Here is a 15,712-nt window from a genome sequence, read left to right as displayed (position 1 = left end):
CCGATGTTTCTTTGGGAGCGTTGGCGAGGACCAAGGACAGCGCTTGCAGGAGCCGGAGCCGGAGCTGGAAGCTACTCAGGTCGATAGTGGAAAAGCAGTCCCGGAGTGAGCATCTCGCGGGGCTGATCAATCGACGCCGGGTCGGTGGACCAAACACATGAGAAAGTGGTACGGGTCGGGGGTCGCCTGAAAAGGAGTCCAGTGGACACATACCTCTTGCGCATGAACCCAAGTTCCACAGCATTACTTTCCGATGGTTGCGGCGCCATGGCGCTCTGTGGGACAGCAGCTTGCCCTATTGATGACTTTCAGCGCAGATCGAGGCAGTAAGCCTATGTAAGTGAAGCTGCACCGTGAGCCATTCGCTAAGCAGGGCATCGCCTACCTTGGCATAGTCGTAGAACCATCGTATCTGCGTATGGAGCGTGCTTGCGAGGGGTATCCATGGTTTGATAACGTCGACCGGTACGGGATTGGTTTTGGACGTGGAGGTGCTCGGAGTCGGCACCACACTTTGTGTGTCATGTTGCACCACGATTCGCACAAGTGATATGGCAGCTTGCAGCGCCGACAGTGACGACTGTGTCTTTGAGGAAACAAGCGCCTCGATCGAATTGCTTGCTTGTGCCAAAGTATCACTCCCCAAGGGCACCATCATTCCTGCGACGATCTTCTGCGACAGGGGCCGCACAAAGTCAAGGGGCATGCTCTGAAGCAAGCGGCGCACAAGGACTGGCGTTGTCGCATCAATGCTGAGGAAGAAGGCTTTGGCAAAGTTGGTGACGATAGAGTCGCCGAACTGCTCAGCGCTCAATCCACCCAGGAGTTGAGCGGCATCTTGATCACTCTCTGCCCAGGCAGCCTTCTGGCAGCCGTCAAGGAAGCAGAGCATTGCTAGGATCACCTGGCGCTCTTGGCCAAAGCTCCGTTGGCTGAGCTGCGCGATCGAAGCAGCAAAGATCGGTACCAGGTCGTCCAGAGTATGCGGGAGGCGCTGCTGGTCAAGGGCTGTCAGGCTGTTCATCTGGAGCAGCGACAGGTGGCGCCATAGCACACTCTTGCATGCAAGCAGGTGTGCCAGGCGCGGAACCTCGGCTGGCGCTGATGTGGGTGTGGCGACAGGCTTCTCCGAAGGCGGCGTAGGCGCCACAATCGATCCTTTCTTTTTGCGCTCCCCGGTCTTGGAATGGCCCTGTCCGGTCTTGGTGGGCACGGGCGTGCTTGGTCCTGCCGACGGTGTCTTGCCAGGGTTGCTTGGCTCCGGAGCGCTCGGCAGGAGATCCGTCTGAAGCAGGACCGCGATCATATTCTCATAGGACCACTCCAAGTTGCTGTGGATGGCACGCTTGAACCAGCACGAGTCGTTCGTCAGCATCTTGAGCGTGATCGAGATTTGTTCGATCACAGGCAGGCTTTCACTGGAGGGTGTGCGCTCGGACTCGAAGTGAGATGCGATCTTCGCGAGCAAATGGAAGATCTTGACGACGCAGCACAGACCCTCTGTCGAGCGGAGCTCGCAGTGTCGAATCGTGTGGAGAGCGTGGAGGTCCTGTCAGTGCAAGGATGCAGGCCAGACAAACCGTTGTCGTTAGATTCGCAGCCCTTGTGATCGCATGGATCCGAGTGCACGTTGGTCGACGCGGAATCGAAGAACATACCTGCTGCGTCAAAAAGAGTCGCTCGTTGACGTTTGCAACCGAATCAACAACCAGTATACATCGCGTCAACAGCACCACATTCGAGAGCAGGTTGAGATCCACAGCGATACCAAGCTATATACGAGCGAGCACCAGGACAGAGGATCAGCAACCGGGACATGCGCAACAGCCCACAAGCCGCCCGGTGAACCAAGCCGATGGCCCCGATGTCTGACTCTTACCAACAAGTGGCTTGATATGCATCGGAACAGCGGCTCGCAGAGTCTCTTGAGAAGAGACAGAGGCGAGCAGCACCGCCGGCACACAAGCAGCACAAGCAGCGTGATAAACCAGGAAGCAGGCCCGCCTCCGGCGTCCAGGAGCTCGCCGTGCTTGACACTGCCATGTGTGGCCGACCCCGCCGGTGGCTTGCGGAACTCGCCCGTGACCGGAGCGCTCGAAGTGCTCAAAAGAGGAGTGAGGTAATGCTCTTTCAAATAGTCGATGATGACATCATCGAGGAACAGCGATGTTTCGTTCAGCTGCCGGAGCACCTCGACGTGCACTTCGAGCTTGCGCCGAAAGTCGAAGACGCTGCCGGAGATCGAATATCGCTGATTAGCGAGGGCTCTGCAGCCGGCAGATGTACAGCAACAAATCATATCCCAGACAGCCCGTTCCATGTCGTCGCCCACACCTGCTGTCTCGCATGGATCTGGCAGATGGCTGTGTGCAAATCGCCACATGCCGATTGCTCCGTAAGGCCAAACTGTTTCTCTCAAATGGTCGCTCGGATATGCACACCTTCAGCAGCCACCGAGGCTCATGTCGCTGCCCGAACGTCAAGCCTAATGCACTCGCCAGTCCCGTCTCGAGCTTCATACCTCTTCTTGATCGGATAGGACTTTCGCAATAGATCCAGGTCATAGAGAAAGATGCGGCGCACGGCCTCAGGGTTGTTGTGGAAGCTGTGGTACAGCTCCGATGCCTTCTCGTGAATAGACGACGGGGTATCCACCAAGTCACGAACGGCCTTGAACTCCATAGGGATCTTCTCAGCATGGTGGGTGGTTCCAGGCAGCTCCAGAGCGGCCAGCTTAGATTGTGCCGGATCCAATCGCAGACCTGTGTAATCGGCCAGCTGCAGATAGTCGAGATAAAACTGCAGATACTGGCTCCCCTACAAAGCAAGAGACAGCCGAGGTGAGTTGGCTTGTACCGCATCTCCAAGACTGCCTTTGGTCTGGCACGGCTGGGCTCACAGATAGTGCCAAAGCAGGCATGTCTGAGGCGCCACAATATTGCTACCTTGTGGCTCTGGTATTTTTTCGTCAGCCCCTCGGTGATGTCGTCGATCCGGCCAAAGCACAGATACTCGAATTCGTGCCGCCGCAGGGCATCTATCACCAATGGGTACATGCCCTTGTCGGTGCTTTTCTGGAGCATCCACAGCGAGACCTATGGCAAAGCGATGGGGAACCAGCGACGCAATCGATAGTTCGTCAGTGCTACATGTCACCGGTGGGATACGAGGATCCTGTCACGAGCGGCCATTCCTCTGCCAAAGGGACAGAATGCTGCCCGTCGATAAATCCAGAGTAAAGTACCTCAAGAATTCCAAGCGGGTCAGAGAGAATCTCGAGCAAATTAACGACGGCGCAGAACTGGCGGACGTTGAGCAGTGAGCTCCCGGGTGTCGTCAAGTTCCGCCAGTTCGTCACATCGATTCTGTATACGGAAGCAAGTCAGTTGTACGGGATGGAAATCCACCATCACATGCGCATGTCGGAGACCTTGCACCCGACTGGTTCGCGGAAACAGTGCGCTTACTGGACATCCTTGACTTTGTAGTCCAAACACGATTCCACAATCCACCGTGCGAGTCGGGCTTTGTCGGACCAGGATAAATCCTGACCGAGCACGGCGGTAATCTTGGTAGTGTCGATCTTCCGAGACCGGATATACTCGTCGGTGGTATCCCAGCGCGGGTTCTCGCGACTGATATCCAGCGCTCTATTCTTGAACATGGGCTGGAGCAGATCCATTACCAAAGTCTGGGCTAGCTCGTATTGGCTTTGTGGCTGTGATAGATGGACGACAACACCAGTGAGTGTGCGTTACGGCATCACTTGCGACATGGCAACAACTGTCTCAGCTTACCGACTGGGCTTCGTTGTGTCTCACAAGGTTATCGCAAAGGATGCTGTAGTGCGGACTCAGGTCCAGCGGACAAAGTTCTTTGAGCAGCATCGCCCGCCAAAGGGAGCGAGACTGCGTGGTTCACGATGTTGGTAGGATCCGGCGCATGGAGCAGCAATAGAGACGCGATCGTGAGACAGTGCGGAGTGGCAGGAACCCTGGCTGTGAATCAGTGTAGAGGTCGAGCACGTACATCTCCAGCCTCACGGTACTCCAGATCTCCGCGGGCGACAAGGCGTTCCAAGAATTGTGTGTAGGAGAACAGGTTCGTGTGGACCAGCACAGAAAATAGCGACGCAATGCAGCGGGACACTGTGGTTTGGGAAGTACGAGCCATAGCGAGGTGAGCATCATATCCGGCCGCAATATGAACACACACCCCCGATCGCGAGTTCGTGACTGTGCGCAAGCATCGGCGATACTCGTTCATATATAGGTAGCATGAGACAAGAGCGCTCGCTCGCTCAGCGCTGCTTGTCGCTCAAGAGAGCATGCTTCAATGTAGTAGTGCCAGGGACGCCCCTTACCTGTTTTGTCCGGCACCTGAACTGCAGCTTTGTCGAGGTAGTTCAACAAAATATCTTGGAGGGTGCCCTTGGTGAGAGCGGCCATGTGTCCCTCCGCACTGGCCAGAGCTTTGGAGAGCATCCACATCACAAAATAACACTGCTGTCGCGTCGCCAACGGCCTTGGCTCCTCAGTAAGCAAAGATCCGGCGTCGATTTCAAAGCCCTTGTAAAAGGGCGTGTGCACAGCCCAGTCGCAGAGAGCGTGAACATGTCGGCAGAGCAATCGGAGCACGGCCGCAGGTTCGGACGGCGGCGATTCGGGTAAGAGCGACGCCGGTTGCTGTACGTTTGAGCTTGTCTCCCGACTCAACTCCAGTTCTATATACTTGTGCCACGTGCGATAGATGGATTCGTTGACCTGCAGCTCTAGTATCGGCGGAGCGAGATGGTTGTATTGAACCTGCAAGATCCAGGTGGGATCAGTTCACCCAGCCAGACAAAGTGCGCAGCTCGAAGCCTCGACTCGGCCGGGCAACAACACTCATCGTGCAAGCGCTCACCTGAACCTTTGAGAGATAGTCAGCAAAGTTTTCGCTGTCCCATGAGTCGAGCAGATCCCGATTGCGGCACTCGATGCTGAGCTGCTGCTGCCTCAGATGCTGCGCCATTCCCCTATTCTTATCCGAGCTCTGTGCCAATGTTGGCGCAAGTGCGTCAGTGCGTCACTGCGTCAGTGCGTAGGTTCTGAAAGCCGGAAACTCGGGATCCAATCAAAGGAAAAAGACCTGTGTGGCATCGAAATTGACACACACAAAACCGCCACGGCACCCACCAGCACCGATCGAACTTCGGCGCCCAGCGCGTGCTTGAATACCCTTTCGTGGGCAAGCCAGTGTTGCGGAGATATGACAGAATCAGGCGCCTTGAGAATTGTCGCGCAGAGGAGGTTGAGGACGGCGTTGCGCTGCTCCACTGCAAGGGCGGGCGACGCCGAGCTCAGACCAAGCTGGGAGCAGCACAGATGGGTCAGAACAAGACTCGTCTGGCGCAAGGGAGGATGCCAAAGATAGCAGATGGCTTACTCGGCCCAGTTTGTTGACACACGATTCAATCAAAATCCTTGTAAGCGTGCGTGTCCGGCAGATATCGTCGAGTAGCGCCTTGAGGATATCGACCAAAAAGTGGGTCTGCAAGCGACGCTGGGTGTTAGGGAGGCATTCTCGCCGCATGGGTGGGTAAAAAACAGTCCCGTTGTGCCCAGCCGGAGCAGCATCGCCGACCGTACCTGATCAGACTTGGGCTCCGCGAAGCTGCTGGTGAGTCTCAGAAGAAGCGTCTTTTGGTCGATCAGTCCCTCGTAGTTCTGATACAGCAGGAATCGCATGCTGTTTGGCGAAACGAAGGCGATGGTTATGAATATCGACACCGAGTCAGTAGAGGAATTAACACGCTCTCGCGATGCTGACCCCTACTCGTGCAGGCGCCGTATCGACTCAGGTCGGCTCTGGCAATGCATCCGGAGATGGAGAGTGCTCATCTGAAGAGCGACACAGCCGCGTGGGCTGTGCGGCGAGGGCCGTTGGCATTCACCTGTATCGCCATGTGGCGACGAGACTGCGGGCCGCGGTGGCGATCTGTGAGTTTCCTCGGGCAGAGCCTGACGAGCTGCTGATCTTGGCCAGCAGTCCGTCTTGATACTGCCACATCCGTCCGGTCCACCATCGGCAACCTTCTTCTCCTGAGCTTCCGGATGGAAGGCGACTCATCTGCGGATCGAATATAGAGTCAAGCAGACCTTGCGTGGGTCAGTATGGGGACACGCCAACCAAGAGAGCCATCGAGCCGGTCGACTTCGAAACCGTCCATCACAATCCGTGACCTCGAGGATGCCCAACCTAGCGAGTCGCCTCGGCGGCGGAGATACAAGCTCTGTGTAGGTACAGCCCCGACGAAAGCAGACCCACCTGCTCGACGAGACAGAATGCCTTGCAGTATAGAACTGCTCTGAGGATCGGAACCTGCTTCTGGATGACAAAGTCGATGAGGCGATCCGCTCGGACACTGTCCAGGACAGGGAGGGAGGGAGCCGTTAAGGAAATTAGCGTCCGTCCGACGCCGATCGCCAACTGTGTGGAGCCGCAAGGACCGTTTGCATGTTTCTCTGCGGCATTGGATCGAGGCGGCCGAGGCTTTCTTCGAGTCCAGATGAGCAAATAAGGACACATACTCCATATTTGGGTTCTTGACAATCTCCAGCAGCGTCTGGCCGTCGGATGCTTTGTGCAGGCTAGCATAGAGACTCCGCTTAACCTCTTCGATCTTGTATTTGAGGTTTCTGTCGGATGGCGTCGAGAGAGCTCCCGGTCAGGAATAGGCGAAGGACAGGATTGCGGCTCGCCTGGAAGACAGGGCCACGACACAACTGGCCCGCATCGCGAAGGCAAGGCCCAACGACTCGCTCGACTATGGAAAGGAGCCTTTGCGCATCCTGCCGCTCGACATCGCAGCGGCTCGCCCAAGAGCCAGTCCAGTCACCTTGGAATGAGCGACAGCTTTTGCTTGTGTGCCTGCACCTCAGCCACGAAGCCACTGAGGGTCTGCAGGATGCGCTTCTCATGGAACTTGTCGTATGTGAGATCTTGAAGCGAAAAGGTTTCCTTCTGCAGCAAAACAGGAGCACCGTCCACCGACGTGCCAAAAATGTGAGAGACATGCCAATGCCGCATAGGAGCGGAATGCCTGTGGCCAGCAGAGACGGGAGGATCTCGATGCCGATCGCACCGGGTATGGATGGCGATGCCGCTCACCTGGACGATGGCTCGGTCTTTGAATCCCTCCTTTGCGTTCGACTCGGTCAGCAGATCCTCGTCCTGGTGCGGCCGCTGGGGATAGACGTCGGCATAGCCTGGACGGTGTGGCAATGGCGTTTGGGAGAAAGGTCCGATGGTGAAACATGGTTATGACCGGGTCAGAGAACACAACAGATCGAGGCACACCGCCAAAGGCACTTCCGGATCGACGGAGAAGCAGGGCAGAGCAGACACGACGACCTTTACGCCCCACCGGCGGGCGTCCACGTCAAGAGGTCATGAGAAGCACTGGAGCAGTGCGCAAAACACAGCAAGAAGACCCAAGACTGACCCAGCGTTGGATTGAGCAACATGTCCTGAGGAGGGGCAAGGGCGTACTTGGCAAGGCCCGAGGACGCAGCAAAGGACGAGGGCTGCATGTCGAAGCGATCTTCCCGCAACGAAGGGATCGGGAGGGGGGCGCACTCTGCGGTGAGGGGGGGAGGGCAGGGACTGGCGATGGCCGGGGCGAGCCGATGGCGGTGCAGACAACCTGCTCTCGAGGTTGATCCAGAAGGACGTTGAGTGGTTGTCGGGCTCTGGCGAGGAGCAGCCAAAGCGACACGGCGAGGGCCGAGACGCTCCTCGGTCGCCTCGCTGGGATCTCGGTCGGCCGGTTCCCACATCACCACCACCGACATCACCACCACCGACATCACCACCACCGACATCACCACCACCGACATCACCACCACCGACATCACCAACATTCCAGGACCATTGGGGACCAGGCGCATCCGACCGGATCGACAGACTGAAGATCCAGCGACCGAGTCGACGTGGAAGCACGAGCTCGGCAGCCAAACGGCACTGCATTGCACGGGCCACGGGGTCGCATTGGCACAGATGTGTATTGGAATTCGACCGATCCGCTCCTCCCCTCTCAAGACCCAGCAGCACTCTCCCAAACGACCGGCACGCAGCACAACCAGGCAGTCTATTCGCCGTGCTTCAGTACCCGGGTCCATTCACGGTAGTTGAAGTTGCCCTTGGCATCCAGAGGGGCGCCCTTGAACATAATGTCGACCTGATGGCACGAAGAGCATCATCAGTCGGGACGTCCGTTTGTGTGGCCCGATGCCGTCGCTCGATGCCGTCGCTCGATGAGCCCTCCAGCGCGGCCCAGCGATGCTCGACACCCACCTCTTCGTCTGTGAATCGGTCGCCCATGGTTGTCATGTGCTCGCGGAGCGCTTCGGCGTTGATGAATCCCGTCTTCCCTTCGTCAAAGCACTCAAAGGCTTGCAGGATCTCATGCTCGGGATCGGTGCCGCTCATTTTCTCTCCCATGAGAGTCAGAAACATGGTGAAGTTGATGGTGCCAGGAGCCTCCGAGATCATGTCGTCGATATATTCGTCCGTGGGGGTTTGTCCTTGGCACCGCAAAGCATGGAGAGGAAACACCAGTCAGAGCGGCTGCTGGCGCTTGGATGCGGTGGTTGGCCGCTGCCTGTCGATGCCGTCCAGGACACATTCACATTCACATTGGTAGTCGCAGTCGCAGTCGCCATCCATGTGGAGTCGGGGCTCGTTTCTAATTCAGTGATCGGGAGCTCCCTGTCGACCCAATGACCAGGATGCTGGAAACCACCGACCTGCTCAGCTCGCCAACTGAGTGCAAACAACACCTCGCTTACCAAGCGACGCCAGCATATCCTTCAGATCCTCTTTGTCAACAAATCCATCCGAGTCGTGATCGAACATCGAGAAAGCCTCCTTGAACTCGCCGATCTGCTTCTGATCGAACATGGCAAAGACATTCGAGTTCTGTCGGACGGCACGCTTCTTCTTTTGTTTGCGGGCGGACTGGAGAGGGACACATGGGGAATCGGCGAGTGGGTCGGCGGGTGAGTGGAGAAACAAGGCCGATGGATCTGGAATCGCAGTTGCGCTATCGGCCATCCTGCCGTGCCAGCCATCAGCCGTCCGCACCCCATCTGCAACGATCCCATTTTCAGTTCACTCAAGGCAACAGAGGCGTGCGCTCGTGCCGAGAGCATCAAACTCGAGCATGGCCGGCGAGAATCACATTCCCGCCAGTGGTACTTACCATCTTGCTGTTACTTGCAGATAGAGTCGATGGCAGGGAAGGAAGGTAAGCGTGCGAGAAGGACGGCAAAGCGACAGAGGGACAACTACAATCTGCCTTCGGTCGACAGGCCCCTCCCTCGATGCGACGTTTCCCGCCCAAAGGTCAAGGAGAGGGGGAGCGGCAAACAATGGCCGCCCAATCGACAGCCCTTGCGGATCACACTGCCTGAACGTCTCCAATTCGATTGTCTCAAGTTGCAACCACTCTGCAGCTGCCGTGTGGCTGGCCAAACCGCCCGAATCAGCAGCCTGCTTTTCGTCGGAAGGAACAGTAATCGTCCTCGACGCTCAAAACCCAAGCATTTCGTTATCATTCTTCCCACTTTGCTGGGATATATTTTGGAAAGTCAAATCCGTATGTCGTTTGAAAGTATAGCGAAAATAATGATTATGATAAGGCCGCATCGTGTGTTGTATTCTGTGTACCCGTGGATTTGGTTACTTAGAGCTTGGCCTTGCCGCCAGCACCGAGTTTGAGGACACCCTCGAGTTTACTGGAAACAGAGAGAGAGAGAACACAGAGTCGGTCTCAGAATCATTGCTGCCGTCTCATGCCGAGACCTCCAGGATCTACACCACTCGCAGTCGCTGCAGGCACTTACGTTGCCAGACCCATGTTGCCCTTGACCTTGAGCTTGCCAGCCATGAACAACTTCTGCGGATTGGCTTTGCCGGCAGCCAGATCGACAAAGTCCTTGTCGCTGACGCTCACGGTCATGTCGATCTTGGCATTGTTGGGAGCTTGTTTGCCAGAGCCAACAGCACCGTCACCCTGCTTGAGGTCAATGAACCAGTTTGAGAGAGCGCCAGAGGCATCGGTGATGTCAAAGCCAAAGATGGCCTTGGTCTTGGACACCTGGGTCTTTCTCTCCTCAGCTGAGAGGGAGTTTAGGCCGGACTCGATCTGGGCAAAGATAGTGGCTGCCCCAGCGGTAGCGGGGGCGGTGACCTTGCTAGGGACAGGGACATCTGATATTGTGAGGAGGAGAGATTCGTCATTATTAGCACCCTTCCCGCATCCATAGGCTCGGAGTCGCGCCGCCCAAAACCATCAGAGTAGCCGATTCTCTCACCGTTGAGGATGACGGCGGCGTTGGAAATGACCACGACGTTCCGCTCAACCACCTTGACCTGGAAGATGACTTTGTTTCCCTCCTTCCACATGTGGGTCTCCAGAGTCTCGCCGGGGAACACATGCTTGACGAAGCGGGCCTTGATGGACTTGAATGAGGCCGGGTTTCCGTTTCCGTACTTTTGGAAGATGTGCTTGCCGGCGATGCCGAAGCTGCATAGTCCGTGCAAGATGGGGACGTCGAAGCCGCCCATGGCAGACATTTGAGGATCGATGTGGAGCGGGTTGAGATCGCCCGATTGTCTGGAGGAAAATACAGATGGGTTACAAGACAGACACATGGAAAACCGAGTCAGCAGCGAGCCTGGGATCGAGGTGGTCGCGCAGCCTGGCAACAGCAGTCTGGACAGCGGCTCGGACAGGAAGTGGTGCAAGCTGCTCGTAGCCGAAAGGGCTTTGACATATAAGAGCAGAACAGAGCCACCTCCCATACCCGCCACCCGAGCTCGTATGGCTGCACTATACACTACCTGTAGAGCGCAGCTTGGTCGGGTGTGGTCTTCTCTCTCATGACGGCGTCGGCAGGGCGCGAGGGAGCCTCGTTGGCTTCGGTGGCGGGACCCCGTTGGCTCTCCTTCTTGCCACCAAAGCCACCCGAGCCGCGAATAAAGTGGGTGAACTGGTTCTCGCAGATGACTTCGCCCTTCTCGTCGGTGGTGGTGACGCCAAGGATGAGAGCGGCGCCGCTGCCCTTGTCGAGGATGTCAATGACGCGGGCCTGGTTCACAACATTGCCGGCGACGGGCAGAGGCTTCTTGAACTCGAGGTACTGCTCGCCGTGGAGGAGCATCATCTGCGAGAGATACACACAACGGATATCAGTCAGCCGCCATCGCAGTATCAAAGGCACGCCACGGCTCGGCATTTGCTGTTGGTATTGCAAGACAGCGCCGCTCCAGTGCCTACCGGGTTGAAGTTGGGCATAAAGTCGCCAAAGGACACGGCCGATTGGGCAGCAAACGCAGGAACAACGCCGTAGGTTGGGAGGGCAACAAACTTGTCCGAGTTCTCGTAGACGAGGGGCAGGTCCGTGCGCCGAGCGCCGACACCAAGCGCGTAGATGATGACATCGCGCTGGCTGTAGGAGAAGGTCTGCGAGGGGAACTTGATGCTCTGGGCCTTGGCCACATCGACCTTGGAGGCGCCATCCTTGGGTGCACGCGCCGGAGCGGCAGCGCCAGAGGTGTGGCCAAAGTTGGCCTGGATCGCCGTGAACGACTCCTGGGTCGTAGCTGGCCAGTGGGCGCGACCGTCATCAAAGGTGGTGATGGCGTTCCAGTTCGAGGCAATGTGCTCGGGCAGGAGCTGGCCGTCGACCGGGAAGCCAACGCCGCCGCTGCGCTGCCAGCGGACCTTGGAGATCCAGCCGGAGCCAACTTCATAGCATCCGCGGGTTTCTGTGTTGGACTCATGGGCAAGGAAGGCCACCAGCGGCGCGACGTAGTCGGGCTTGAGAGCCTCGACAACCTCAGGCGGCAGGATGGTGGCCGTCATGGCCGTGCCGGCGTTGGGAGCAATGGTGTTGCAGATGATGTTGTGCTTCTGGCCCTCGAGCGCAAGGGTGTTGGTTAGGGCAAGGATACCGGCCTTGGCTGAAATGCAGGTGGGTGTCAGGGAGCGAATGGATGGGTCCGTCAGTATCAGTCGGTGTTAGCCACAAAGTTGGATGTGAGTTGGAGCATGAGGATCTTCACGTCGAGCAGGAGCCGTGTCCGATCGGACATCGGTGCGAACCCAATCACAGATCGATAGAGACACACTCCCAAGCAGATACAGACAGGAACACCAGTCCAATAAAATACTCACCAGCACTGTAGTTGGCTTGTCCAAAGTTGCCGTAGAGACCGACGGCCGAGCAGGTGTTGATGATGCGGCCGTACTTTTGCTTGAGCATGTGGCCCCAGGCAGCCCGAGTGACCTTGTAGGTGCCGCGGAGATGGATGTTGTAGACCAGGTCCCATTCGTTGTCGGTCATGCGAGCAAACGAGCGGTCTCGAAGGATGCCGGCATTGTTCACGACGACATCGATGCGGCCAAAGGCGTCGATCACGGCCTGGACAATCTGCTCGCCGTTCTCAACAGAGCCGGCAACGACCATGGCCTTGCCGCCCGCGGCGCGGATCTCCTGGGCAACCTTTTCGGCAGCGGGAGCACCGAGATCGTTGACGACAACGGAGGCACCAAGCTGGGTTGGAGGCAGACATGAAGGAGCCAGCCATGTTAGCGATCGGCGGCGCGGCGAAGATAACATTTTGCCAGCAGAGCCCCACAGCTCCGATGGAAAAAATACGACCACGGTTCACTGACTCACGACAGGGCCGGCAGTTGATGCGCCAAAAACAATCTCAGACAACCCAGCCAGTTACCTTGCCAAACAGAAGAGAGTAGGCGCGACCCAGACCAGCACCGGCGCCGGTGACGAGCACGACTCGATCATCGAATCTCAGGTCGCTGGCCGACTGCGCGTTGGTCTGCAGATGCTTGGCCTTGTCGAGCAGGGACATCCAATCGGTGTCGGTAATAGAGTTGGGGTATTCAGGCTGGTTAAAATCGCAGATCTCCTTCCATCGGGCGGCGACGGCTCCAGGAGTGAAGCTGGAGTCGGCCTTGAAGACGACACCGCGAGAGCGTTCGCGGCGGAGCTTGGAAACAAAGCCAGCCCCGAGCTCGAAGATGCCGCCGTTCTCGGCCGTGGACTCGTGGCAGAGATAGGCAACAAGAGGCACAATGTACTCGGGCTTGAGACTGTTGAGGATCTCGGGTGGCATCACCGTCTCGGTCATGCGCGAGGCGGCCAGGGGAGCAATGGTGTTGACATGGATGTTGTTTCTGGCGCCTTCGCGGGCAAGGGTCATGGTAAAGCCATGGAGAGCGAGCTTGGCTGGAAGGCGAGACGGGATTGTGCGATCAAGCACGGAATGCGTCAGCGATTGAGCTACCGGCCAAGCATAGAGGTGGCTCCCGACCCAGCAAACCGCAAGGCTGGTAGTGCACTACCACCATCTATCTGTCCAGGCGGTCGGCACAGGGCTGCACAGACGGTCGGCACAGGGCTGCACATGCGCATACCGGAGCTGTAGTTGGCCTGGCCAAAGTTGCCGTAGATGCCTGCCGCCGAAGCAGTGTTGATGACTCTGGAACCCGAGCATCCGCGACCGAGTTAGCCATCAGGGATACGCCGGACGATCCACGATTGCGTCTCTGCACCCACATTCGAAAGCAGCGCTGCTGTGGACTTACCGGCCGTATTTTTGCTTGACGAAATGGTCCCACGCAGCCTTGGTCACCTTGTAGGAGCCGCGGACATGGACGGCGTGGACGCTATCCCACTCCGCATCGGACATGCGAGAGAAGGACTTGTCGCGGAGGATACTGGATGATACAGTGTTGGTCAGCGACGACGTCGATGGCGGCCGCGACAACGGCGGCAGCAGAAGTTGCCAGACCCAGGCTTACCCAGCATTGTTGATGACGATATCGATGCGGCCAAAGGCCGCCAGAGCCGCCTGGACAATCTTGTCGCCATCTTCGACGCTGTGGTGGTCGGCAATGGCCTTTCCGCCAGCCTTGGTGATCTCGGCGACGACAGCATCGGCAGCCTTCAGAGAGCAAAGGGTACATGGAAGCAGCGTGAGTCACCACACGATCATTGATTCCGCACATGCGACGAGCAGGCCAGGGCGGATCGGCAATAGATGCTCTGAGAATTGTCCGGGCGACTGTACCCGATGGCGGTACTGTGACGACAGGGCTCTCAAGGGCCACAGAACCGAGTGGCAGGCTTACCTGTCCGAGATCGTTCACCACCACGGAAGCGCCTGTTCAACAGCAAGGCACGAGTCAGAGCTGTGGCATCCCTCCTTGCATATTTTGGCGATGCAGTGCGTGAGGCTGGGATCTAAAGGGCTGGGCCATCGACCCGAAGGTAGTAGCGGCTTGAAATAACTTACCACGAGAGGCAAAGAAGAGGGCGTAGACCTGGAGAGACGAAACAAGACAACGCCAAATGGCGATGCAGAAATGCAGAAGCAAGATGCCGCGTCAATGCCAGGGACTCGGTAGATTTTATGCCGTTGCCGACGAGCCCGTTCAAGCAGCCAAAGTGCAAGCGTTGGGAAGATACGGCCAAGACCAGACGAGCCGAGTCAAATGCGCCATGAACACCATACCTTTCCGAGACCTATACATCGTGGATGCGAGACGAGGGTCAGCAAATGGGTTGCATGAGCGCATCTCCAGACGGTGAGGGCCTTGCAGGCAGGCAGGTCTTCGGGCCAGTGACTCCTCCGGCCAGCCAGAACAACCACTCGCCCCAGCTTCCAGACGCAGGTCACTGAGGAATGCTCACCTCCTCCGGCGCCGGTGATGACGACAACTCGGTTATCGAAGCGAAGGGCACTGGACATGATACGTCGTGTGTATTTGAAGCGAGTTTAGGGAGCGAGCGAGCGGTTCTTGGAGCGCGCAAGGAACCGATCGGGTCGTGAGGGAGGATATAGGCGGGTGCAAAATGGTCAAGAATGGGTCGATGGTCGGGAGAATAAATAGGCCATCCTGGCCCTGGCCCTGGATCAACAGCGGCTCCCGCTTGGGCGAACCAGGCATGTGCAAACTTCACGTGAGGAGGCTGGCCAGACCGACAGAATGCGAGTCGGCGCGAGGAAAAACGGAAGTGCGGAGGGATGGTGGTCATGAGCAGCGAGGGCAGCCATGTGGTGGGCAGCAGACCCAGATGGCATGTGGAGGCAAGGTCTCGACTGCAAATAGGCCAGCGACTTGAACCAGAGCTGCAGGTGGATCGGCGACTTGGACCAGAGCCGCAGACCTCCTGCTGTTGCTGCGGCTGCTCGATCTGTTTGGTGCCAGAAGCCAGGCGTCACCGACGGTGCGAGCGATGCCATGGACTGGGAGGAGCGCTGAAGGAAGAGAGCTGGGCTCGGCAGACGACGCTGCAGCCAATCCAGACATGGACCTGGTCGTCCGCCGCAGATCCGGCAGGGTCGGTCGATTGTGCGAGCACAGCTGGCGTCTGTCCCTGGGCTGGATGCATCTCTGCAGGCGACAAGCTCCTTCTGGGTTGCACAGTGGGTTCCCCGAGCGGTACTGGGAAGACGAGAAGCCAGGATCAGGGGAGGGCCTGTCCCGACATGCAGCAACATATTGCATGGGGTCTGCTCTCCGCCGTCTTGCGATTCTGCGAGGATCCCACGAGGATCCCGCCCAGCACACATGCACCATCCTGCCCTGTGTGGGGGTGGGATCGCAGCACCCGACATCCCAGACCGCCCAGACCGC

The 15,712-nt window shown here is 57.7% G+C and overlaps 3 protein-coding genes across 3 annotated transcripts; all 3 read right to left on the bottom strand.

Annotated features, from left to right (window-relative positions):
* Positions 1-212: 212 nt before the first annotated feature.
* On the bottom strand, positions 213-7,606 carry BJ171DRAFT_84486 (uncharacterized protein). The gene is made up of 20 exons (XM_053115940.1): positions 7,487-7,606; positions 7,153-7,250; positions 6,881-7,005; positions 6,573-6,680; positions 6,310-6,406; positions 5,936-6,111; positions 5,631-5,730; positions 5,428-5,532; positions 5,178-5,351; positions 4,906-5,034; positions 4,364-4,805; positions 4,030-4,148; positions 3,798-3,908; positions 3,468-3,718; positions 3,245-3,365; positions 2,946-3,095; positions 2,522-2,817; positions 1,880-2,231; positions 1,659-1,772; positions 213-1,549 (listed from the first exon to the last, which is right to left on the bottom strand). Exons 1-20 carry the CDS (start codon positions 7,572-7,574, stop codon positions 296-298), a joined length of 4,410 nt encoding a protein of 1,469 aa, XP_052967266.1. The 5' UTR covers positions 7,575-7,606; the 3' UTR covers positions 213-295.
* A 420-nt stretch (positions 7,607-8,026) lies between these two features.
* BJ171DRAFT_503190 (uncharacterized protein) lies at positions 8,027-9,548 on the bottom strand. Its single transcript, XM_053110849.1, has 4 exons — positions 9,245-9,548; positions 8,832-9,000; positions 8,338-8,567; positions 8,027-8,221 (listed from the first exon to the last, which is right to left on the bottom strand). Exons 1-4 carry the CDS (start codon positions 9,245-9,247, stop codon positions 8,132-8,134), a joined length of 492 nt encoding a protein of 163 aa, XP_052967265.1. The 5' UTR covers positions 9,248-9,548; the 3' UTR covers positions 8,027-8,131.
* A 39-nt stretch (positions 9,549-9,587) lies between these two features.
* BJ171DRAFT_84467 (uncharacterized protein) lies at positions 9,588-14,905 on the bottom strand. Its single transcript, XM_053115939.1, has 14 exons — positions 14,766-14,905; positions 14,587-14,597; positions 14,368-14,395; positions 14,204-14,235; positions 13,874-14,016; positions 13,658-13,789; positions 13,487-13,551; positions 12,784-13,298; positions 12,224-12,602; positions 11,324-12,009; positions 10,888-11,210; positions 10,359-10,660; positions 9,888-10,254; positions 9,588-9,779 (listed from the first exon to the last, which is right to left on the bottom strand). The coding sequence occupies exons 1-14, from the start codon at positions 14,821-14,823 to the stop codon at positions 9,728-9,730; spliced, it is 3,093 nt and encodes a 1,030-aa protein (XP_052967264.1). The 5' UTR covers positions 14,824-14,905; the 3' UTR covers positions 9,588-9,727.
* Between the last annotated feature and the right edge of the window lie 807 nt (positions 14,906-15,712).

The sequence above is a fragment of the Polychytrium aggregatum genome (assembly GCF_025602895.1).
Source record: "Polychytrium aggregatum strain JEL109 chromosome Unknown BJ171scaffold_16, whole genome shotgun sequence".
Lineage (NCBI taxonomy): Eukaryota > Fungi > Chytridiomycota > Chytridiomycetes > Polychytriales > Polychytrium > Polychytrium aggregatum.
Note: the sequence above shows the minus strand (reverse complement) of the source record. Positions and strands in the feature narration are given on the sequence as shown.

What these genes read in the sequence shown, in the direction of transcription:
- BJ171DRAFT_84486 (XM_053115940.1), bottom strand. Translation starts at nt 7,574, where the DNA reads ATGCAGCCCTCGTCCTTTGCTGCGTCCTCGGGCCTTGCCAAGTACGCC. An exon ending in AAGACCGAGCCATCGTCCAG is followed by an intron (nt 7,006 to 7,152) that starts GTGAGCGGCATC and finishes GTTTTGCTGCAG; the next exon opens with AAGGAAACCTTTTCGCTTCA. An exon ending in CGGAGCCCAAGTCTGATCAG is followed by an intron (nt 5,533 to 5,630) that starts GTACGGTCGGCG and finishes CGTCGCTTGCAG; the next exon opens with ACCCACTTTTTGGTCGATAT.
- BJ171DRAFT_503190 (XM_053110849.1), bottom strand. An exon ending in GGATATGCTGGCGTCGCTTG is followed by an intron (nt 8,568 to 8,831) that starts GTAAGCGAGGTG and finishes TGCGGTGCCAAG; the next exon opens with GACAAACCCCCACGGACGAA. An exon ending in ACCGATTCACAGACGAAGAG is followed by an intron (nt 8,222 to 8,337) that starts GTGGGTGTCGAG and finishes TCGTGCCATCAG; the next exon opens with GTCGACATTATGTTCAAGGG.
- BJ171DRAFT_84467 (XM_053115939.1), bottom strand. Translation starts at nt 14,823, where the DNA reads ATGTCCAGTGCCCTTCGCTTCGATAACCGAGTTGTCGTCATCACCGGC. An exon ending in CCTCTTCTTTGCCTCTCGTG is followed by an intron (nt 14,236 to 14,367) that starts GTAAGTTATTTC and finishes GCTGTTGAACAG; the next exon opens with GCGCTTCCGTGGTGGTGAAC. An exon ending in ACTCTCTTCTGTTTGGCAAG is followed by an intron (nt 12,603 to 12,783) that starts GTAACTGGCTGG and finishes CCTCCAACCCAG; the next exon opens with CTTGGTGCCTCCGTTGTCGT.